We start from the raw sequence: 23,203 nt of genomic DNA on the forward strand, positions 1-23,203 counted from the left end.
TCACTCCAAAATCATCCGTTCTTTCATTCTCTCTTCTCTTTTTATCATTCTCTTATCATCTTTTTGTTTTCTCTCCTTCCTTTTATTTCTTAAAATTATCCTGGGTTTCATTCTTTCTCTTTTTTAAGAGATCCTTGCTAGTTCTTAGATCCTTAAAAATTTCTGAGAAGTTCCTGTTGCATCTTGGGAGACTTGCGCAATACACCGTGGATAAGTCCTTAAGGACAGTGACTTTACACGCCTCGGGAAATTTTGTTCGTGATTCTGTCAGCTTTTCTACAACAATCTTAAGGACTTATGGCTGACAACAACAATAACTTAATCCCGGAGAATCAGAATATCGTTTCCAGAACTCAGACGGTCTTCGCCAGACTATTCCCGGATGTATAAAAAATTGAAGTCTTCTATGGTCAGAATTTTCGACGCTGGCAAGAACGTGTGTCGACCCTGTTAGACATGTACAAAGCCGTCTTTGCTCTTTCATCTTCAAAACTTGACTCCAGTCTCCCTCCAAATCCAAAACAAGTTAAAGATTGGGTTCATGCAAATAAGGTATGCCACCATACTTTACTTAGTGCACTTTCTAATGATTTGTTCGATGTATATTGTTCCTATAAGGAGGCGAAAGACATTTGGGATTCGTTGATTCTCTAATACACTTCTGAAGATATAGTTAGACAAAGGTTCATTATTGGAAATTATTATCGTTGGGAAATGGTTGAAGACAAGGACATAAAGTCGCAAATCAATAAATACCACAAGCTGCTCGAAGATATCAAAGCCGAGAATGTTCTTCTACTAGATGAATTTGTCTTAGCTTCTGATCGAGAAATTGTCGCCTTCCTGGACTGATTACAAGCAACAACTGAAACATAGACACAAGCAAATGTCACTTTCAGAGCTGATCACTCACATAATCGTTGAAGATACTAACAGGAAAGAATGTGCTACTGCAAGGGCCAAAGCTTTGTCTACAAAAGCAAACGTTGTAGAAGACAGACTTGCTCCAAAAAGGTACAAACATAAACCTGATCACAATAAGAAAAATTATTTTCGAAAATCTCGTCCCAACAGATCTAACCCTACCTTTTAGAAGAAAGGAAATTGCTTCGTATGTGGGAAGTCAGGCCATCATGCACCACAGTGCAGGCGTAGAGCAAGAAACTACAATCCTCCTAAGGCCAATGTAGCCGAAGGAGATGATATTATTGTTGCGGTCGTTTCTCAAGTAAATCTGATGACCAATGTGAGCAAGTGGGTGGTAGACTCTGGTGCTACCAGGCATATTTATGCAAACAGAAGTGCCTTTACCTCTTACACTAGTGTAAGGGATGGAGAAGAACACATCTACCTTGGTGATTCCAGTACCACTCCTGTTCTGGGAAAAAGGAAAGTTCTTCTCAAACTCACATCTGGAAAGACTATGGCTTTGAGTGATGTGCTACATGTACCATCAATCAAAGTTAATTTAATCTTTGTGGCACTACTAGGAAAAATGGGGGTTAAAGTGCCATTCGAGTCTGACAAGATTGTAATCACAAAGAATAATATTTTTGTGGGGAAGGGATATTGTGATCAAGGTCTCTTTGTACTTAACATTTCAGAAAATATTATTGAATCGTCTTCTTCTGCTTATATTGTTGACTCATATGATTTATGGCATGCTAGATTAGGACATTTGAATTCTTCCTATGTTATGAAATTACAACGACTAGGATTAATTAATATGCATGATAAACAGAGTAGTAAATGTGATATATGTGTAGAATCTAAAATAACAAAGAAAACATGTTTTTCTATAGAACGCAAAACTGAATTGTTAGGTCTACTTCATACTGATCTAGCTGATTTGAAACAAACTATGTCTAGAGGAGGTAAAAATTATTTTGTAACCTTTATAGATGATTATTCTAGATACACCAAATTTTACTTAATCAAACATAAAGATGAAACTTTTGATGTGTTTCTAACCTATAAAGCAAAAGTAGAAAATCAATTAAATAAGAAAATTAAGAGGATTAGATCAGATAGAGGTGGTGAATATGTTTTGTTTAATGACTATTGTGTTAAAGAAGGTATCATCCATGAAGTAACCCCACCATATTCACCTAAGTCTAATAGAGTAGCTGAGAGGAAGAATAGAACACTTAAGGAGATGATGAATGTGATGGTTATTAGTTCTAGTGCACCTGATAACCTTTAGGGAGAAGCCTTGCTTACTGCGTGTTTTTTACAAAATAGAATACCTCATAAGAAAGCTGGTAAAACTCCCTATGAGCTGTGGAGAGGCTATCAACCTAACTTTAAATATTTAAGAGTGTGGGGGTGCCTCGCTATGGTAATGTTACCCGATCCTAAGAAAAGGAAAATAGGCTCTAAAACCTCTGATTGCATGTTATTAGGCTATGTTGAACATAATGCTACCTATAGGTTTCTAGTTCTTAAAAGTGATATACTTGAAAGAAATTCTATAATGGAGATGAAAAATGTTGAGTTCTTTGAACATGTTTTTCATTTAAAGGTTAATGAGATGTCTCAACCTATAGATAATAATAATAGTGATGTCTTGTGTGAAGAATTAAGAAGAAGTAAAAGATAGAGGAAGGAAACTTCATTTGGTAATGATTTTTATACTTATCTAGTTGATAATGATCCAAATAGCTTTGTAGAAGCCATTAGTGCTCCTGATGCAAAAAAGTGGGATAAAGCCATTAAGACTGAAATTGAAGCAATTCAGAAAAAAATACTTGGACCTTAGTAGATTTCCTAAAGGAGCAAAACCCATTGGTTGTAAATGGATCTTTAAGAAAAAATATCATCCTGATGGATCTATGGAGAAGTATAAGGCAAGATTAGTAGCAAAAGGTTTTACTAAAAAACCCAACATAGATTACTTTGATACTTTTGCCCCTGTGACTAGGATTTCCTCTATTCGAGTATTGTTAGCCTTAGCAGCAATCCATAAGCTAGTGATACACCAAATGGATGTTAAAACTACCTTTTCGAATGATGATTTAGAGGAGGAAATTTATGACTCAACCTGAAGGGTGTGTTGTACCTGGTCAAGAGAATAAGGTATGTAAACTTTTAAAATCTTTGTATGGGTTGAAACAAGCACCAAAACAGTGGCATGAAAAACTAGATAATGTATTGCTATGTGATGGTTTTTCACCTAATGATGTTGATAAATGCGTGTATTCTAAATTTGAAAATGGTGATTGTGTCATTATATGTTTGTATGTGGATGATATGTTAATATTTGGTACATGCAATGAAATTGTTGCTAGAACTAAATTATTTCTAAGATCGAATTTTGAAATGAAAGACATGGGTGAAGCCAATGTAATTTTAGGTGTTATAATCATAAGGAAAGGAGATAGTATTTTACTATCCCAAGAACAATACATTGAGAAACTTCTTAAGAAGTTTGGGTATTATGATTTCAAACCCGTGAGTACCCCTTATGATGCTAACTCTAAATTAATGAAAAATAGAGGAAAATCGTTATCTCAACCTCAGTATGCCCAGATAATTGGGAGCTTACTGCATTTGATGAGCTTTTCTAGACCTGATATTGCTTATGCAGTAGGTAGACTGAGTAGGTACACTCAATGTCCAAATCAAGAACATTGGGATGCACTTTCCAGGCTTATGAGATACTTAAGAGGTTCAATGGATTATTCCATTGAATATAGTGGATTTCCCGTTGTACTAAAAGGGTACAGTGATACTAACTGGATCTCTGATTCAGATGAGACAAAATCCACTAATTGTTAAGTATTCACACTTGATGGTGGTGCGATTACATGGAGATCAACCAGACAAACAATTATTGCAAGATCAACAATGGAATATGAGTTTGTCACTCTTGAGATGACTGGTAGTGAGGCTGAGTGGTTGAAAAACTTCTTAGCAAACATTCCACTAGGAATGAAACCAACCTCATCGGTGTCTATACACTGTGATTGTCAATCGGCAATAGCTATAGATAAAAACAAGAATTACAATGGAATTAATAGACATATCCAATTGAGACACAATTTAGTGAAGCAGCTGCTAAAGAGTGGAACTATTTTCATTGACTATGTGAAGTCAGAACGGAATCTAGTAGATCTTTTGGCAAAACCCTTGGGAAGAAATATGATCTTAGAAACATCGAGGGGAATGTGACTTAAGCCACTTGCAAACAAACAAGTGATGGTAACCCAACCTTTGTGATTGGAGATCCCATGAATAAGGTTCATATGGGTAAAAACAAGTCACTTGTTAGTTCTGATAGCACTAATTTGATTTTAAATCAAATATGTTCATTCCTATGGTGTGTGTGAAAATGCTAGAGACCGCATTATTGAGAGGTTAAACTTTGTAATTAATCAATGTTTTTAATGATCTTCATATCCCTTATGGGTGGTGTATGATTTGCAGCATACACTTGATGAAATCACCTATATTGTGTGTTAAGTTTCTCGATCTAGGACTGGTTCATATAACTTGCTATATCAGCTCTGATTCATTACATCTTATAAAACCCAGGATTTTTCTTCTTTTCTCTTTCATTTTTTTTTTATATTTTTTGCAATATGTGGGGGATTGTTATTATTTTATAATATTGCAAAATATATTTTATTTGAACGTTGATACATTCTGCAAGTCTCGTGATATGCGGTTGCCTACGTTAAATTTTTTTAATGTGCAACTTTAAAATTGTTGCTGCATGTTCAAAACCACTACCGCAAGGCACGCTCCCAACGTTTTAATATATTAAAATTATTTTATTTTTCTAAAAGATATATTGGTTTTTTGGATCATGGGCATGATCTATGAGCTCTATAAATAGAGCACTCCATTCACTCCAAAATCATTTGTTCTTTCATTCTTTCTTCTCTTTCTCTCATTCTCTTATTATCCTTTTGTTTTTTCTCCTTCCTTTTATATCTTAAAATTATTTTGGGTTTCATTCTTTCTCTTTTTTAGGAGATCCTTGCTAGTTCTGAGATTCTCAACAATTTCTGAGAAGTTCCTGTTGTATCTTAGGGGACTTACGCAATACATTGCGGATAAGTCTTTAAGGACAGTGACTTTACACGCCTCGGGAAATTTTGTTCGTAATTCTGTCAGCTTTTCCACAACAATTTCAAGTATAAAATAGCAGCTTTAGCTTGTTCCATATTGATAGCAGCGCTTGGTAGAGGCAAAATGATAGCAGCAATGAAGGTCCTCATAATTCTCATGATTTATATGAAAAGGCTAAATTATTGAAATAACTGAATACATTGTTTGATAAGTATATATATACATGAAATAATGGCAAGGTACAAAGAAGTTTTCCAGTGAACTTGAGTGGTGGATTGAATGGTAGAGACTATCATGTGACACGGGTACGTTTGGCTTCTGCAGAAGCAACTTCCAAATCTCCTATGAAAAAAAGGATTTTGTCCAAAATTCCACGACATGATCTCTCTTCAGCTAGAGAGCTTTCTCCATTGAATTCAATTTCTGAATGGAAGCTGTGAGCAGTTTCTTTTTCCTCATTTTTTCTTGAACCCAGATGTCGCTGTATCTCTCCTTGGTGAACAAGATAATAGTCACTGCCTTCTCTAATAATCTTCAAACCCCTATTTTATCAAACATCAAATAAAGTATTTCCCTTCGTATCAGAGCCTTATCATTGTTGCAAAAGCTGAGATCAATTATTCATGTCTCAACTCAAATCCAAAACAATTTTGAGACAAAAATTGCTTTTTGTTGAATAATATTGATTCATGTTAGAGCCTAAACTAGTTCTGGGTAGGAGGAAGTCAACATCATTGTTTTAGTTGCAAATATAAGTCTACTTTTCTGATTCTAAGACCAATTTTTTTCTGAAAGTAAATTTGTGGTTTAAAACCATTCATCGAGAACGATTTACCTGTTTCCCAATCAAATCGATTAGCTTTTCAAAATACAAGTTATTAGCAGTTCAGTTAATGTTGGAAAGATTATAATGCATGTGATTAAGCAAGGAGAAAACAAAAACTCCTCTGACCATCATGGTCATCGCATTCAAAAGATGAAAAATTAGAAAACTCACACTCCAATTCGATCACAACGATCTTGCACCTCATATACATCTTTCCATGATTTTGAGCCAATGGGAGCATAAAAAGCAGAATGATCTTCTCCCCATCTCTCTCTAAAAAGGTTAGACCATAGAGCATTGTCTGAGCCCACCAGCTTCCACTTCCTACACACTGCACAAGTGCTGCAACTTGTTTAGTTCAACAAACAAGCTAATATAATTCTGAATCTAAGAACTTTAAGAAGTTTAAACTAATTAAAAGTTGTATTATCTGGAAATTTAAACAGCATTAGGAAGCTCACACATCTTCCCTACTCCAGAATGTTTTTCTCATGAGCCTATGCCAAATTATCTTTTCATCACTTATCAAAACGACAATTTCAAGTAGCAAAATTTGGCCAATCTCCAGATATTGTCGAAGGGAGCTGTGTAAATGATTTATGTTTCTTGAAAAGTATGGTCACTGTTAGAACACGGCCAAGGGAACACAAATAACATATCTCACTGTTTCAAAGTTGACTGATAGACCTGTATGGTTGCAGTCCACATGACCTAGGCCTAAGAGTAGCAACCTTTACAAGGTAACTAATATAAGATTACTGGTTGCAGGCTGAGAAACAAGTGACAAAGGTTGCAGCTTTTATTTGTTATTTTCCCTAAATGAAACTTCACAAAACGAAATTCTTTTCCTGATTTTATTTTGATATGATCTGCAATAGTCATTGCGTTGCCTTCCACCTTTTGTTTCTGATTGAAAAAATGCCTCAATTCAGACATTAAAGGAAAGGAAGAACCAGTAGTTGACATGATTCAGGGAAAACTGAACAAACAAAATCCACCAAATTTGGGGGAGATCATATTCATCTCATGATCACTTCAACCTCTGATCCAATTCCGTGGAAAACATAACAGATTATCCAAGCCAATCAATATGAAAATTGAATCAGACGAATTGAAGAAAGTCAATTCAGATAAGATGTTTCAACACATGGAAGACACTGCTGTTTTGAAACTTAGAGATCAATTGCAACGCCAATTGGATTGGAAAAAGAAAAAAAAAAAAACACCTTTTGCAAAGACAGAAGATCGTAAAAATGAAAAACAATGAGTGGGTGAGGCTGACCTTGTTGAGCAACAGCAAGATGGCAGTAATCCAAGAGACCGAATATCTTCATACATATTTCCACTGGCAACATCTCCATTTTCGAAAACTTGGCAATAATCATAAACTCACACAATTCATCCAAATAACACTAACGAGTTTCGTTTCCTTGGATTCTGTCTGTGCAATCATAATACTTACAAAACACTCATTTTTGTTGTTTTTTGTTAGTTGCTTGTTTTATAATATAATATTATTATTACATTGTTTTCGCGCGTAGGCATATGTTGGTGCATGATAGCTACTCGCTCTGTCAACCATTCATTCAAGAGATCGCGTCCTACCGCTTTTGTAATTATTCTTTATACAATTTTTTTTTGCAGCGCCAATATCTTTCGGAGTTTAATAGTGTAAAAAAATTATACAGTAAATTAATTAATGAAATTAGTAATATTTTTTCTAATATCCAGTACGTATTACATCCTAAATTAATTTAATTATTGACAAATTGATGTTGTTAGTTATTATATCTTGAGTGTGTGTAATTAAAGTAAGGAATATTTTTGTAGACAACGTCTCAAGCTATTAAAAATAATAAACGATTTGGCTAGAGCAAAAAATTCTCCATATTGTATGCCATGCCATAAATGTTTAATAAAAACTTGTATGAAGCATAGAATTTATGAATAAAAACTTGTTTCACATCTTCCCTCGAACTATGAAACATTTTTCTCCAATACACATTACTTATTGGATACCGATTCTTCCATACTCTTCATTCATTTGCCACTTTAATATTCTGTGCATGAAAGTAAATAAACTGATTTTTCTCCTTCTCTTCGTTAGGTAAGAAACAGATGCACAAGTCTCAAAGCGAAAACAGTTAATTATTAACCAATACACAAGTCTCCGCCACTTCCGAAAATACATATATACATATACATGTATGAATTTTCAAAACTCTAACTAGCATTCCTTTGACCAAGTAACTCATCTCAATCAAATCGAAATATATGTAAATAGTAGGTCAACAAAACCCCCCGGATCTTAATCGATACAAATGCTACCACCTAATCAAATTGAAAATGTTATCAACTAACTAGCAGAAACCAATGGCAATATTGATTGAATCAAACTACTAAGTTTGCCTCTCAAACGGCCAACGGTGTTCTTCAATGTTTTACATGTCTCAACAGGGAATTCGCTGATCTGTAGCATTTGCAGCTGCATTTCCATATACCTCTTAAGACTGGCCCCGGCAATGTTAATGAGACTGAGTGATTCATTACCATGCATAAATTTTGTGACTAGAAATCCAGCTAGAATATGTTGATCAGCCTTCACAAGTTCCGAAATGAAATTAGGGAAAAGGATCCTTGTGAAAAGAAGCAACTGATTCTCATGATCTTCATTGTTGTGAATTCCTCTACCTGGCACCAGAACTTGTTGAGATTGATTGGATAAGTTTCCAACCAAATAGCAGATATAAGAGAAAATAGTACCATAGGTAGAGTCAGTGATGATAGAAGTAAGAATTCCAGAAGATAAAATTAAAATTAATAACTCGTAGTCCTTGCTCCTTGATTGAGGGATGCCTTGTTTGATGCTACCCTCAACTGCACCCAGGCACTGCAACTGTAATGTTTTGTAAGGCAGCAACAGTGACATCTTCAAAGCCAGAAAGCAATCAATGCCAATTGCCATCTGGATTAAGCTGCAGGCATCATCTTCATCAAGTAACACAGCATTAGGCTTTAAAGATGATTGATCAATAAGTCTCAGCAGATCAGTAAACCTTGAAAGGCTTATGAATTTTCTGAAAATCTCCGCCCAACACACATGCAAAGGGTGAACAAAAACAGAGTCTTCTATCTTCTCTTTCTCAGGATTGTCTACTCCCTCAAGGCTTTCCCATCCCTCGTCCCAATCATCATTGTTCCAGTCATTTCCTCCATCAGTTGCTTCAGCAATGGTTTCTCCATCTTTCCCTGCAGTGAAAAGTCCATCCCACTCTTCCAAAATAGCCAGAAGAACATCAAAATGGAGATCTTCACGAGCTTCTCCACACAACCCCATAAAGCGAGACACCGCCTTGTCTGCATTCAATAGATCATCAGGGGTAATTTCCATGCTAGGAGAGATTGAGGCCGCAAGCTGAGATGATTTAAGAGCAATCAAAGTGTTTGTAACCCTACTAGAAGAGTCTTTGTGATCTGGCAATGAGTTGTCAACATCAGTCTCGCTCTTTCTACTAGCATAAATCGATTCATTCCATTCTTCCCATGGTTGAACATTGGCTAGTATTTCCGTAGAGAAACCCCTAATGTTTTTACCCGAGATAAATTGCATTAGCTCTAGCACAAAAACTCTGACTGAACTTGGCAACTGCAAATTATCAGAGAATTGGACCATTCTTTCCCAAATTACATGTCTAACACATTGCATAACCTTCAAGTCACCTTCTAGCTTGCTTAAAGAAGACAATATATGATACAGGTTCTGGCTCTCATGGGATCCACTGATCAATTCCGACAAAACAGCTTCAAGAATATGCAAATAAAAATGAGGAAGATCCGGAGAATCTTGGCCACAATCAGAAGCTAAACCAGAATCTGATGATGCAACAGTAAAAACCTCTGCCACAGCACCAAACCCGCAGCCAGAAAAAATCATAGCTCTGCAGAAACTATAAATTTCTGCAGAAGAATCACCTTTTAAGCCACAAATGACATAGCCACATATGCTGCCCCAGCCCTGACTAGGGGAGATGATATCTTCCATTACCAATTTCATAAAAACCTTCAGGCAATTCATTAAACATTGTGGATCGAAGCAACCAGTTTCTACTGAATTTTTCTCCAATGCAATCTCTTTCATATCATCTGTCAACCTCATCCAAAAGTTCAGAAGAACAATAAGGCACTCTTGCCATGTTGAATTGTCAGGTAGGAGTCCATATGAACTGAAGAAAGGCAAGATTATGGTAAAATACTGCTTCATGATCCCCAAAGCATCAGGCCGACTCAAAAGCTTAATATACACGTGGCACAAAACATAACTCTGTTCAAGCTTGTTTATAAAGCCTTGCAGATATTCAGGAGTTCTATTGCTAGAATCAGTAGTAACTTTAGTCTCCAAATCTTTCAGCAAACTTACAACGTAATACCTGTAGACATCCTGCCATGACATGAAACCATCAGGCAATGAGTCTCCGTACATATTGACAAGAGCCTGTACCATTTTTGACAAAGCTGACAAGCTACTTTCCTCAATACATGCATAAACTTCATCACTAAAGCACTCAAAGTTCAAACCATGTAGCCCAGCAATATTTTTGAAGTTCAGGTTAGGGATAAAGGATACATTTTTGCATTCTTGCTCGATGACCTTATAATATTGTGCCAAGCTTACATTGGCATTTACATGATCAACCTGCAGCACTGACGATAAGTCTTTTGTATTTTCCTGTTGCAAGTAGCACTCTGATAACAAGCCATACACATAAGCAAGGCGAAGTTTGTTGCACCCGTCAATTGCAGGGTATACAATTGTTGAGATGGTTTCAATGGTTTTCTCACTATTACTGATTATTTCCCCTTTATAGCCTGCAACTTCAGCAGTAATATCATCATTGCTCCAAGTATCAGAAACAAGGACAGCAGTTAGGTAACGCAATAGCACCTAAAAAAAACAAAAAAAATAGGTTTCATCAGTGGATTATATTACGTTTTGTTCAAAGAACTAGTTGACTTAAAAAGCTAAGCAATTAAGGATTGGATGAAAACAATTTTCATAATAGAACACCCCTTCAATTGAAACCACTGATGGACAAAACTACAAGTTCATACCTACTTTACACTGATACTAATACTACTTGACACTGAATTTACCAAGAGATTACCAAAGCCAATAATAGAACTTTTACAACATTATAGGATAAGGAACAATAAGAGACAAATAATTTCATTGTAAGCAACAGTATTTTGTTCACTGTTTACGTTTCATTGCATTCCTGCAAATCCTCATACCTCAGTACAGTTCAAGTCATACGTGTCAACCAGTTTTAAAATGTCCTTCAAAATGTGCTTTCTTTCTAACTTTACTGACTCAATGAGAGAGATAACAACATTCTCAATATAGATGGAATCCCTGGACAAAAAGCGCTCTGTCTCAACCCCAGGAATTATTTTTTCTAGCGCTCTGGAATGTTCAGTGAGACGTTGTTGTGCTTCTAACTTCAATTTCCACTCTCTCCAAAATGAGGATTGTACTTTGCCAAGTTTATCCATATCGTCTGAATAAACATAATAAAAACATTGTCTTAGTCAGTTACAGATGCAAAAAAGTAAGAAAAAAATAGTGGAAGAAAGAAATTCGCAATCAACACAAGCATGATCATCAAACTATTTTAAATAGTTCAACTACTGAATAAATATACAACTAACAGAAAATAACAAAAAAGACAATCACCAGAATTGGGTGATGCATGCTTTTCCTTAAACCTCCTCTTCAATAGCTCCCTCCGATGAGAAGGATCAGTCTTTAGTCCAGAGTTATGTAGTAAGCTGTATGCCATCCCAACACTCATGATACTACAAATTTCTTGATAGTCTTTTCTTATTTTGAGTTGTTCTTCTATAATTTCTACCCCATTGAAGGCATCAACAAGATTCAAAAGATAGGAGCACCCCATTATATCTTCCTCTTCGGTGACTGGTGGCTCCATAATTGATTCTGCTAGAGAGGCAATCAGGTTGTCTCTTGGGGAAAATCCATTTCTTGCCAACCAGCACAAAATGGTCACCACAGCTTGCGCTCTGATATTTAGATATTGCTTTCCGGTACTGAGTTTCCTATGATGCTCTCCTTTCTTACTTAATTCAATCAACCAAGGGAGCTGTGAAGCAGCAAAAGACAGAACTTTCCCATTTTCAGTCAAGATTGATGCCCAATCAGTTCGATCTCCAATAGCCAAGGTTTTCGCAACAATGGAAAGGGTGTCTCTAGCTTTCTGAAGATGAACATCCTGATTGTCATCACCAATACCATCAAATTCCTGAAAACAACCATTAACATCTAGTATATTTTGAAAACTTTGATTTGGAAGGGAGTTTAAAGATGAGCCTTCTACTGAAAATTTGGAAGGATTTGTCTCTGTTGATATCATCAATATTTCACACTGGCCTTGCATATCTAGATCTTTCCATGCATGGAGAAGCTCACCAATAGATTCCTCATCACAGTGGCTTAATGCAAACCCTAATAGCTGCTTTTGAGAGTCCACATCCATATTATCAAGGGCAGGGCCTCTTGCAATTGCAGCACATAAATCCCATACGGTACCATGTCCTTTTCTGGCCAAACCAAGACAAAGATCAAATGCCAGTTGTAAATCACCAGAAACTGCAGCTTCTCTAGCAATAGCTTCCTCAACAGCTGATATGTCATCAGCAGACCTCAAGCCAAGAAGTCTGGCAACCTCAATAAGTTCATCAACATGAAAATATGCTCCACTTTGATTTGTGATTGCCATTTTTATAATTTCCATAGGATCTTTTATTTGCCTGAATTGCATAGGCAGAATATTCACTCCAAGGTTTGGAAGTTTAGCAGTAAGTGCGTCAATAATATCTGCCTCCACCTTTACATTTCCACTACTTGGATATAGATTAAGACATTCTCTGGCCTTCCAGATCTGGAATAAATTGTAGCAACATAATTAATCAATTCATGTAGTTGAGCATTGGTTAGCACAAACATAGCTGCGTATAGAAGACTATCAAGAAGAAAAAAAAATGGTGTTTTGAAGTGATTTAGAAGACAGTTAACAAGAGCACAATGTATATTAAAAACTCTCATTTCAATCACTACTAAGAAAAACAAAATATTTTGCATAATCGTTCTTACATTTGAGTGCATGGTTGTGATAACATGATGGATTATCATGAGAAAGGCTAACAAAGATTTTAAGCATTAGATGTTACAGATAATAAGCTGTTAAAGGCAATCTTACTTCAGAGCAAGAAAGACTCGAAGCTGAGAAGAAGTACTCCCTAGCTGCTTGAATGACAAGGCTTTCAGCCTTCTCAGAAGCCAAAGCAACTGAACTTGTACCCTTCAAGTAATTTCTTGCAAGAGAAAACTTCCCAGCTTTGAGCAGTCCTCTACAAAATTCAGTCAAAATATACTCCCGGTCAAGGAAAGGAAATGCCTTTTCCCTCAAATACTGCATATCACGCCACATGCTGGCCCATTCACTATCTGATCGGCTTGGCTGACGACGAATAAATTTAGAAAGAATAAGACGTATGATCTGTTTTACACCCTTTTCATCTGACTGAGCACCTAGGAAAAAGTTTAATGGCTTTGGGACCTGTATAGATCCATAAAACAACATAGTAAACACAACATAGCTAAAAAACAATAACAAGAATTGTAGAATCATTCTACAAAATAGTGGAAAAAAAATTGTGCAATTCAAGCAGTAGTGACACACACATTGGTTACACAAATTTGGTTGGGCATAGAGGTCAAAATACCAACCTGGTAAAATGCCAAAAGCCTCCCTGCTTCAATGTGACCTTCAGCAATTTTAAGTCTTCTCTCAAGGTCCTCAACTTGAGATGCACCATCTGTTCAATAATTTACTCGTAAATAGATTGGAACTAATGCAACTGAATTAGCCACATGAAATCTACACCAATTCACAACAACACATGCAGGCACACATAGATTTGCAGCATTTGTCATTGGTAAGTGTTGGGATTAAAGTTTGTTAGGTTTCTTTTGTCAAGAAGCCAATCTTTCACTCCTCACAGTACCCACTCACACACAAAAGAAAGAATATGAATGTATATTGCTTTTGTAATCAAAGAATGTAGTGTTTACAATCTTTCCCCAAGGGAGCACTCTCCCTTCCACAGGAACAAACTCCTGTCAATACACTGAATATCAAGAGTTCCTCTCTGCCAGACCCCCCTTGCCTTCTTATAAAGGCAGCCCACTTCTAACTACCCAACAACAATTAATTTCTCAATTGTTTCCTCTATCCTACCCTATTACCCATTATAACCTATCATATTATATCTTATCATTACACCCTGCTGCAAAACAACCTTGTCCTCAAGGTTGGTATAGTAATGCTTGTTCCCATGGCTCGTCTTCATCATAAGAAGGGAACCCACTGGCAGCTACCCTCCAATTCAGGTCTGGAGGCTTGGGTGGTGGTCTATATGAAAGAATTGTCGACTCCTTTAAGAGTTGCTTCTTTTCCAGAATTCCCATGGACCATATGATTGTTCTATACTACCTTCTGACCCAGTGACCACTTACATGGGCCTGGATTTTAACAATTTTCTGATGAATGATCGTGAATTCTTTTCTCTTCTTCCAACCCCAAAATGTTTTTAGTATTTTTATAGCAACTGGCTAAGCCCTCTCCTTGCCCAGATTTGTTCATCCTAGAAGCTAAAAGGGAAAGAACTTGTTGATCTGACCATCCAATTTCTTCATCATCATCATTCCACTCAAAATAGTTGCATCTTCTACTTTATTTCCAACCATAATAGTCACCCTGTTCCCATCATATTCTGCTTTCTTTCCTGTCTTTACCCTTCTTCAGTGTTTTGATATGCACACCACAACCTACCCACTATCTCCCCTAGAAGCAGCAGTTTTTGCCACTTCCTGGGTAGCAACACCAACAATGTCTCCATCACTTTTTTGTCTTTTGCATTGATATCTCTTTCTCTTTCCTTCCCAAAAGAGCAACTTTTGCCACTCTACTCCCTCATGTAATGATAACAACATTCCCCTCTTCATTGATATCCGTTTCTCTTTTCTTCTCCCCATTGGTTGAATTTTCTCCTCCATATGATGGTTTATTGGATGTCTTGATGTCTAGCAGACTACCTTTCACAATATCCCTCCCCATTTTTCCCTCTTTCTTTCCTTTCATGACAAATTTCTCACTTCTTGCTAAGTCCTTTATCTGAATCTTGATATTCTTCAATTTCTTTTATTTCTTGGGTAGTTCTCCATTTTGCACTACTCTGTGGGTATCTTTCTTCCTTCTTTTCTTCATCATTAGCCAAGTAGTCTCTTTCTTCAGAGAATTTCTTGGCTTTCTTGATGTTTTGCAGACTGTCTTTCACAGCATCCCTAACCTTCTTTACTCCTTTCTTTCCTTTCTTGTTGTCTTGCAGAAATTCCTCTTTCCCTCCCCTTCTTGCTCTGTCAAGAGATTTCTCCCTTCCTTTTGAGTTCCTTTCTTGATTTTGGTCTTCCAATATCACTTCTTTCAATTCTTGGATATTTCTTGTCCATTCTTCTAACACCTTTTTTTGTTCGCTGGCCCATCTCTCCACAGTATTGTCTCTTCCTTCCAAAGTATTGATTCTTCCTTCCATCAGGTTCTCCTCTCTAAGGGATCTGGCAGGTCGGACCAATTTGTTAGGTTTCTTTTGTCAAGAAACCAATCTTTCACTCCTCCCAGTACCCACTCACACAAAAGAAAGAATATGAATGTATATTGCTTCTTTGGTCGAAGAATGTAGTGTTTACAATCTTTCCCCAAGGGAGCACTCTCCCTACCACAGGAACAAACTCCTGTCTGTACACTGAATATCAAGAGCTCCCCTCTACCAGATCCCCCTTGCCTTCTTATAAATGCAGCCCACTTCTAACTACCCAACAACAATTAATTCCTCAATTGTTTCCTCTGTCCTGCCCTATTACCCATTATAACCTATCATATTATATCCTATCAGATGTGCACAACTTACCTTAACAACACAAGTATGTCAATTAAATGTACAACACAGGCAGCAAAACAACATTGGATAACAGAATTGCAAGCATAATTCTCATCCACGTTGAATGACTAAAACAAGACCTTTTCAGCACAGGAGACAATACAGTGAAAGAAAATGATTAGGCAAGAAACACTTAGCATAATCTTGTATTCCAGGATTAACACAAAAACTGACACAAATTTGTTACACAAGGGACCAACAAGACAAAGGATGTAAGTTTAGAGGAAGGTTAGCATGGAAAGTTAAAGCCATTTTAAGATTTTTGGGTTATTTTGCTTTTTAGATTAGCAGTTCACGCATCTGAAAAATATACCATGCAGATTTGAAGCATTGAATGAAGATCGGTACAGAAAACTGGATTCATTACAAAACATTTTTTCCAGCTCTAATATTCAAACTCACCTTGTATTTGAGAAACTTTAGATAGTATAGCAGCCATAGTACTCCACTTATCTATAACTGTGGACAAGTATATGCATTGCAAAGCACAATCAACAGCTTCATCCTCAGTTTTGAAATACTCATTACTTTGGAAGTTTCTGCACCCTTCTTCAATTACCACCAAGCATATGTCCAATCTATTCTCCTCAGAAGTGTCCTTCAACCATCTAACTAAAAATGATTCCTCTATATTTCGATTTGTACAATCAGAAACAGTGACATCTCCACCTAAGGATACCTTGCGAAACTTTTCACACAGAAATGGAATGGCTCTATTGTGTAACCTTTCAGTTACATTTTCCTCTTTCACTCCCTTAAGCAAAAATTTAAATTTTTCATAGTCTGACAATTCTAACCACTTGGCAAGATTCATGCTGAAGCCGATTTCACTATCATCATCGTTGGAGTAAATAATTTGATTCAAGTATAAGACATCCTGATGGAAAGGTTGTAATTCAGATATGCCTTTGCGAAGAGCAAATTCAAGCAGGCTGAGGCAATTATCCAGCTGTCCACTAAAATCATCCATCACTCTAGCTCTATTTGTATACCAGTTTGAGAGCTCATCAATTGAAGGCCAAGAAAATCCATGGAAATGCTTAACAAAAGGTTCAGTTTTGACTTGCATTAGAATGTCATGGTTTTTAACTGATGCATTGATGAAGTGAACCATCTTCTCACATTCAACCCAATCATCTTGCCTCACGGCAAAACCAGACGGGGGAGACCTTCCAGGAAGAAGCTGCCCATACATTTGTACAGGAACAGTTTCTGGGATGGCAGCTAAAATTTCCAACATAAATAGAGACAAAGAATATGGGTGACGCTTGAAGAGCAAGTTTAGTGCTCCAATTTTTCCACTCTCAGCAAGTGATATGGCAGCCTCATTAATAGGCATAATGCGGAATTTGCTATATTCCTGCACAGAAAACCTGCAGAAAACTGTGTCAATGAACTTTGAGTCAGTGGAAACCATCAGAATTATTAAACAATAGTAAATGATCAAATATCCTATCGGTCATTCATTCTAAATCAATAATATGGTCATCTTTTGGAATTATGTATATATACACACACACCTCTTAAGGTTTTGTTAACGTGCTATGGTTCAAGGAAATGGATATTTGCAACTGTTAGAAATATTATATTTAGTTTATATTTATCTTTTATCTTTAGTTAGTTTATATTTCTTATTTAGTTTGTTTATATTTCTTATTTGTATTTTGGGCTTCTTCTATTATAAATAAAGGACCCTATGTGTATATTCAACACAAGGGAGATTTCCTCTCATCTCTTTCATTATTTCATATGGTATCAGAGCCTGGTTCTCTGATTCTTTAGTCATTGTCTTCGCTGTTTGCTGGCGACCGGCCGCCATGGCCGCCGGCAGCCCCTACTAAAAGTCTTTCAACCTATGTTATTCTGCTGCAGCCAAGAAAGGCCACTGCATCCGCAGTGCATCACCGTTACTCGCCGTCGGTCATCATCCTTCGCCGGAACTTCGCCGGACCTTCACCCGACCTTTCGTCGGACCTTCGCCGGACCTTTCGCCGGACCCTCGTCGGACCTTCGTCGGAATCTCGCCGGAATCTCGCCGGAATCTCGCTGGAACCTCGCCGGAGTTCCAGAATCAACTGACGACCGCTCAATCCAAATCGCCTCTTGTGGTCGTTGAGGCAATCGGAGCATGTTGAATTTTTAGGGTTTCTTTCTATCTCCTGTTTATCCATGGCTTCTTCCGTTGCTGTCTCTTCTGGCCTCTCTTTTCACTGTTGCGTTTGACCCGTCCATATATGCTTTTTTCATGGAAAAGATGGTTTGTTGTTAGTTTATTTATAGCCGTGGTGGCTCTCCAACAATTACCTCTTTATCCAATGGCGGCATTCTTCAAGGACGATTTGCAAGAAGAGATTTACATGGAGCAACCTCCCATATTTGTNGCTCAGGGCGAGTCTTTTGGGTTGGTATTTTGTCTTCTACGTCGTCTTGCAAATCATCAGCAATTTGGTGTCTCTCGAGTGCAGAAGCAGATATTTTCACCAAGTCTTTATGGATTATTTTAGTAACAAGCTTGGTACATACAATCTGTATGCTCCAGCTTGAGGGAGAGTGTTAGAAATATTATATTTAGTTTATATTTATCTCTTATCTTTAGTTAGTTTATATTTCTTATTTAGTTTGTTTATATTTCTTATTTGTATTTTGGGCTTAGCCCATATTTCTTCTATTATAAATAAAGGACCCTATGTGTATATTCAACACAAAGGAGATTTCCTCTCATCTCTTTCATTATTTCATAGCAACATTGTCAACAAAAGGAAATAAATAGATCAAAGCACGTTAAAGTTTTTAATTGTTGTAATCACATCCTGGAAGTTGATCTTAAGGAACTTAAAATTAAGATTTACCATTTATTCAATATTCCTCCCACGAAAATATGCTGAGGTATTTGACAACTATGCCTAATTCATGTTTACTCTATCCTATGCTTTGCTTCTGTTAAAGAGGATTCTCATTTCCCTATCCTCCACTTTTTTTAATTGGCAAATTTCCCTATCCTCTGTGCTAACTCATCTTCTTCTCAATGATATATCAATTTTAATAAAAAATAGAAAAAGAAAAACATGTAGAAAAAACTTCTAGATTTAACAAAAGCATAAAAAATATAATTTATTTTAACAAAATAGACATCTGTAACTTGCCTGCCCATGTTTATTCCAAGGTATGTTTCCAGCCTGTCTCTAAATTGTAAGATTTGAAGTCTGGCAAGTCGAAGATTCCAGACTTTACTAGAATTATCATCATCTACTTCTGAGAATTTATGATGGTCAGTGATGCGTAGACCATAATCTAGCAAAGCCTTCACAGCATCTTCTGTCACTCCAATTCTATTAATACATTCAGAAAGTACAAAATTTTTATCCTTAATATTTGACAAAATGTTTTTTATTTCATTTACTCCATCGCTAGAATTCAACCACTGTGACTTCAGAACCTCGTCTTTATCCAATCGATGACTATCAGCAAAATCCAGTGCAGACTGATATTTTTTCTTGCTAATCAGTATACTATACATTTCCGGGACAGTCTTCTCAGTAAATGAAACAAGGTGCCAGAGAAATCTCGAAAGGTGAAATTGATTAGGCCTATCTTCAATAATCCAATCTGCCTGATGCAACTCTTCTGTTGATCCAACATGCAAAGCATCACCTTCTTCTTTCGATGATTGACTTGCTAAAAGAAAAACACAGCCCTTATATTTCAGTGCTCTTTCCAGAACAGGTAAAAAATATGCATGATCCTCTTCTGGAACTATAGAACCACTAAGGATGTCAATCAACATAACTACACCACTCCTGTTTACAATGGCAAGGATATGGTCACACCACCAAGTAAAATCCATAAAACCCACACAAGATTTGTTCACTCCATTTGATAAATTACCAGACGTTGGTGAATCATCTCTCTCTCCCAAGACAAACCGGGAGAGTGTGAGGCCTTCTTTGTCCAGCTTAAAAATATGCAAGCACCCTGTTAAATCTAGAGTAGCAACGAATGAAGCCTGTGGTGAAATTAGCACCTTTGCACATGTCAGGAGACCTCTGTAATCTTTTGGCTTTAAATATAATCCCTCAAATTGCAAAGAGAACAACTGCTCCAGTTCTGTACTTGAATTCCTCCGCAACAGAGAAAGATGGCTAGATCCTGAAGATATATACATAAGTAAAATCAGTGAAGAACTTGGACAAATAATGTTTAATAGATATTAATGACTTGTAGAAACACTAACTCTATTATCCATATTTCAAGAATACCTGATTAATAAAATCGGAAAAGTTGTTAGAGAATATGGAAGAAGTACAGGTGCAGATGATAAAATATGTTTTTGAAATTTGAATCAAGCACACAATATAAGTTCATTAATGGAATTACTCATGTCCATTATCCAAATAAAAAATATAGTTTTCCATATGTATTCTAAGGCTTGAAATCAGTGAAATAATCTCTTCCCAAATTAAACAACAGTAACAAAATCCTATTAGGTGGGTCAACTACATGGGTCAAACAATGGTAGAATGTTCTAATGTGAATTATGTCCATGAGACCACGGACCTCTAGCTCTAAATCCTTCTTCATAGTTTTGATGTAGTTTTTCTTAGTCTTCCTCTGGCTCTAATAGGGCTAACCTCCACATAACCTACTCTCCTTTCTTGGACTTCTATTAGTCTCTTCACATATTCCTAAACAAACTAAGGCAAGATTTTAGTGTCTAATTCGATCACTTCTAATCCTATCTTTCCTAGTTAGGTTCACTTTTCAAACCCAACATTCTCATCTCTACAACATTGAGTATAAAATAGAAAAATTAGAATATGTACGTAATGTAAGATACATATTTACAGTTTAGACCCTTAATTAGATACTTTTAATAGGGAACTAAACATGTAAAAACTTTAATTGTTCGTTAATATGGTCCAAACCTTCTAGTAGACGAAAACCCACCAATACTTTGTATTGGATTTACTATAACTATTTAAACTAACAACCAACTTCTCAGATTATAAAGAAAAAGTCTTTTTTATTTTTACTGCAGAAGAGGTAAAGGTTCATAATCAGAACAAGGTTTCTTTTGCTTTTGAGAATATTTATTAAGATATTCCATTGATTGCTTTGTTCACCCTTGCAAAATTGGCTGAAATGGATCAGGTGAAAGGTTAACACATGACACTAACAGAAGCAAATATCCAAAACCCATCCACATTTCCTGCATAATCTTTCACCATGTCGAGAGCGAAGTTTCTTCCAGTATCAGATCAGCAGTCAGAAGTAAAAGGGAGCCTACATTGATTTGTCTATATAATATAATAATATAATAATATAATAATTCACAGCCTAAATTCAGAACCCACACTTACATAACAGAGAATAATTGAGAAAATAACCAACCAAAAACAAACATACCAGAGTTCTTGTGAACAGCCACAAAAAGGTTAAGTTCACTATGGTGATCAAAGCAGAAAATATTGTTGCAAATATCAATCGTGCGATTAGAAATGTAATTGCGAAAGGTAGAGCCCCTTTGGCCAGGGCTGATCTCAATTTTCTGAACCAAACCATCTGATGTAACAACGGAGAACCTACACCTCAAAAAGTGCAACATTTCAAACCGATATTCCATCTCCTACGCCAAGTAGTTCTCAACAATCAACATTGTTTTGAAACAATTACAGAATGACCATATTTTCGAGATCAGCAACAAAATAATCATATTTCCCATTCCTTGTAAGTTGTATGGTATATAAAAACACAGAAAAAGAAAAGAAACTTACAAGTAAGACTCGCTTGTATCCAAATCGACATCAGAAAATAGGGAAACAATTGGAGAAGAGACTTTCAGATTTTTCTTCGAGATTTCTGCGACAACTACGCCACTGAATTTGATAAAATAGAGTGTATCAGAGTCGTCCGCAACTCCAAGAACTTCTTCATCTTCAGACCAAGTTCCTAAACTAAACGTACCAAGACTAGGACCTAAGGAACCAATTGCTTATCAGAATCTAATTGCGTTTCCACCATTCAGTACAAAACAAATTTCAGAGAGAAATTAAATAAACAAATTAATAAATCTCACTGGTGAAAATGGCGCATGGATTTTGATAGTCGTCCTCTTTACTAAAAATCGATATACGATTTCCCGCCGCAACTGCAACGTGTTTGGCTGTGGCGGAAACGAACAGCGACACCAATCTTCTGAGTCTCTTCGGTTGCTTGTATCCAGTCCATTTATCTTTGAGATGGCTCACACCTTCAGGAAGAAACATTAGTTGGATCCAAAGAACAAGCGCTGATCAGGATTGAACGAAGTCAAAGAGAAGGCGAGAGTTACCTCGAGAAGAAAGCAAGGAGAAGAAGGAAGCATTGGCGCTTTCGTTTGCCTGAAATGGAAGAATGGTGAACGAAAGCGAGGGAATTAGAGCGCGAATATGAAGAGAAGAAAGAAAAGAGGGAGAAGAGTGTGACCTGTTGTTGGAGATGGAGACGGTCTTGGTGTTGAGGAGGGTAATTGGAAGCGTGATGTCGTGTCTCGTAGAGCACCACCTCCATGTGGAAACCGTTACTGTGTCTTCTCCAAAACCCCGCACCTCAAAAACTGCACCGCGTTCGACTAACAAAGCCGGAGATAGCTGACTTCCGTCTTCCGTTTCGGTGGTTCATTCCCATTTCTCGATCATCGCTATTTTTTGTACAGAACATGCTGATTGGGTCACCGCTCTGCATATCCCATCTAAGCCCATTTTTTCCTGTAATTTGAACCTGCACCCCCTAAAAGAAAATTTCTTCCTGCACCTCTGTTTTACCTCCTGCACCCACTAAATAATAAAATCTCTTTACACCTCTTTCCGCTCATTCTCTTGCATCGCACCTCCTGCGCCTCTCATTCTCCTACGAGTTTTGTTGCACCTCCTTTCCTCATTCTCCTCAGTAGAGTTTTCCAATTGTTCCGACGCCTCTCATTCGCTTTCCAAGTGCGGAAAATTAAATTTGTGTCGCTAATCAACTCTTATAACCTTTCTCTTAATAGTCAAATTTACGCGAGTGGTTTAGCTCCTGAGAGCGAAAGGTCATGAACAATCGAAAGCCACCATCGTATCACCAAAACGATCACATATTATAAACCCCTTCATCCATTAAGATAGACTTGGGTTTCAGAATCTGTGTACTGTATGATTCTTCTGTTAGGTTTATTAAATCAGACGATCATTTCTCATAATGCGTCAAATGATCCAA

At 36.8% G+C, this 23,203-nt stretch overlaps 2 protein-coding genes across 5 annotated transcripts; both read right to left on the bottom strand.

Moving 5' to 3' along the window:
• Nucleotides 1-5,139: 5,139 nt before the first annotated feature.
• On the bottom strand, nt 5,140-7,379 carry LOC106775310. 2 transcript variants are annotated; one of them, XM_022787197.1, is made up of 3 exons: nt 7,182-7,379; nt 6,071-6,241; nt 5,140-5,615 (listed from the first exon to the last, which is right to left on the bottom strand). In XM_022787197.1, exons 1-3 carry the CDS (start codon nt 7,235-7,237, stop codon nt 5,366-5,368), a joined length of 477 nt encoding a protein of 158 aa, XP_022642918.1. In that variant the 5' UTR covers nt 7,238-7,379; the 3' UTR covers nt 5,140-5,365. The 2 variants fall into 2 exon arrangements, with proteins under 2 accessions (XP_022642918.1, XP_014517905.1); XM_014662419.2 differs by having other exon boundaries at nt 6,071-6,230; nt 7,182-7,375.
• Nucleotides 7,380-8,016: 637 nt separating this feature from the next.
• On the bottom strand, nt 8,017-22,891 carry LOC106775704 (MAG2-interacting protein 2). Of its 3 annotated transcripts, XM_022786606.1 has the most exons (13): nt 22,436-22,891; nt 22,302-22,350; nt 22,047-22,220; nt 21,745-21,946; nt 21,377-21,552; nt 19,859-20,119; nt 19,117-19,648; nt 16,376-17,346; nt 13,704-13,792; nt 13,174-13,533; nt 11,631-12,855; nt 11,189-11,454; nt 8,017-10,841 (listed from the first exon to the last, which is right to left on the bottom strand). In XM_022786606.1, exons 1-13 carry the CDS (start codon nt 22,517-22,519, stop codon nt 8,256-8,258), a joined length of 6,975 nt encoding a protein of 2,324 aa, XP_022642327.1. In that variant the 5' UTR covers nt 22,520-22,891; the 3' UTR covers nt 8,017-8,255. The 3 variants fall into 3 exon arrangements, with proteins under 3 accessions (XP_022642327.1, XP_014518347.1, XP_022642328.1); XM_014662861.2 differs by having other exon boundaries at nt 19,117-20,119; XM_022786607.1 differs by lacking the exons at nt 21,377-21,552; nt 21,745-21,946; nt 22,047-22,220; nt 22,302-22,350; nt 22,436-22,891 and having other exon boundaries at nt 19,117-19,770; nt 19,859-19,999.
• Nucleotides 22,892-23,203: the final 312 nt, after the last annotated feature.

The sequence above is a fragment of the Vigna radiata genome, chromosome 10, assembly GCF_000741045.1.
Source record: "Vigna radiata var. radiata cultivar VC1973A chromosome 10, Vradiata_ver6, whole genome shotgun sequence".
In the NCBI taxonomy this organism is placed as follows: Eukaryota; Viridiplantae; Streptophyta; class Magnoliopsida; order Fabales; family Fabaceae; genus Vigna; species Vigna radiata.

Bases quoted from the DNA above. Each gene is read 5' to 3' on its own strand.
- LOC106775310 (XM_014662419.2), bottom strand. From the start codon at position 7,284: ATGATTATTGCCAAGTTTTCGAAAATGGAGATGTTGCCAGTGGAAATA. The intron at 6,231-7,181 runs GTCAGCCTCACC...GCACTTGTGCAG, and splicing joins TCTTGCTGTTGCTCAACAAG to TGTGTAGGAAGTGGAAGCTG. The intron at 5,616-6,070 runs GTGAGTTTTCTA...TTGATAAAATAG, and splicing joins CGTTGTGATCGAATTGGAGT to GGGTTTGAAGATTATTAGAG.
- LOC106775704 (XM_014662861.2), bottom strand. From the start codon at position 22,519: ATGGAGGTGGTGCTCTACGAGACACGACATCACGCTTCCAATTACCCT. The intron at 20,120-21,376 runs GTATGTTTGTTT...ATATATCTTCAG, and splicing joins GGCTGTTCACAAGAACTCTG to GATCTAGCCATCTTTCTCTG. The intron at 12,856-13,173 runs GTAAGATTGCCT...AATTTATTCCAG, and splicing joins CGAGTCTTTCTTGCTCTGAA to ATCTGGAAGGCCAGAGAATG.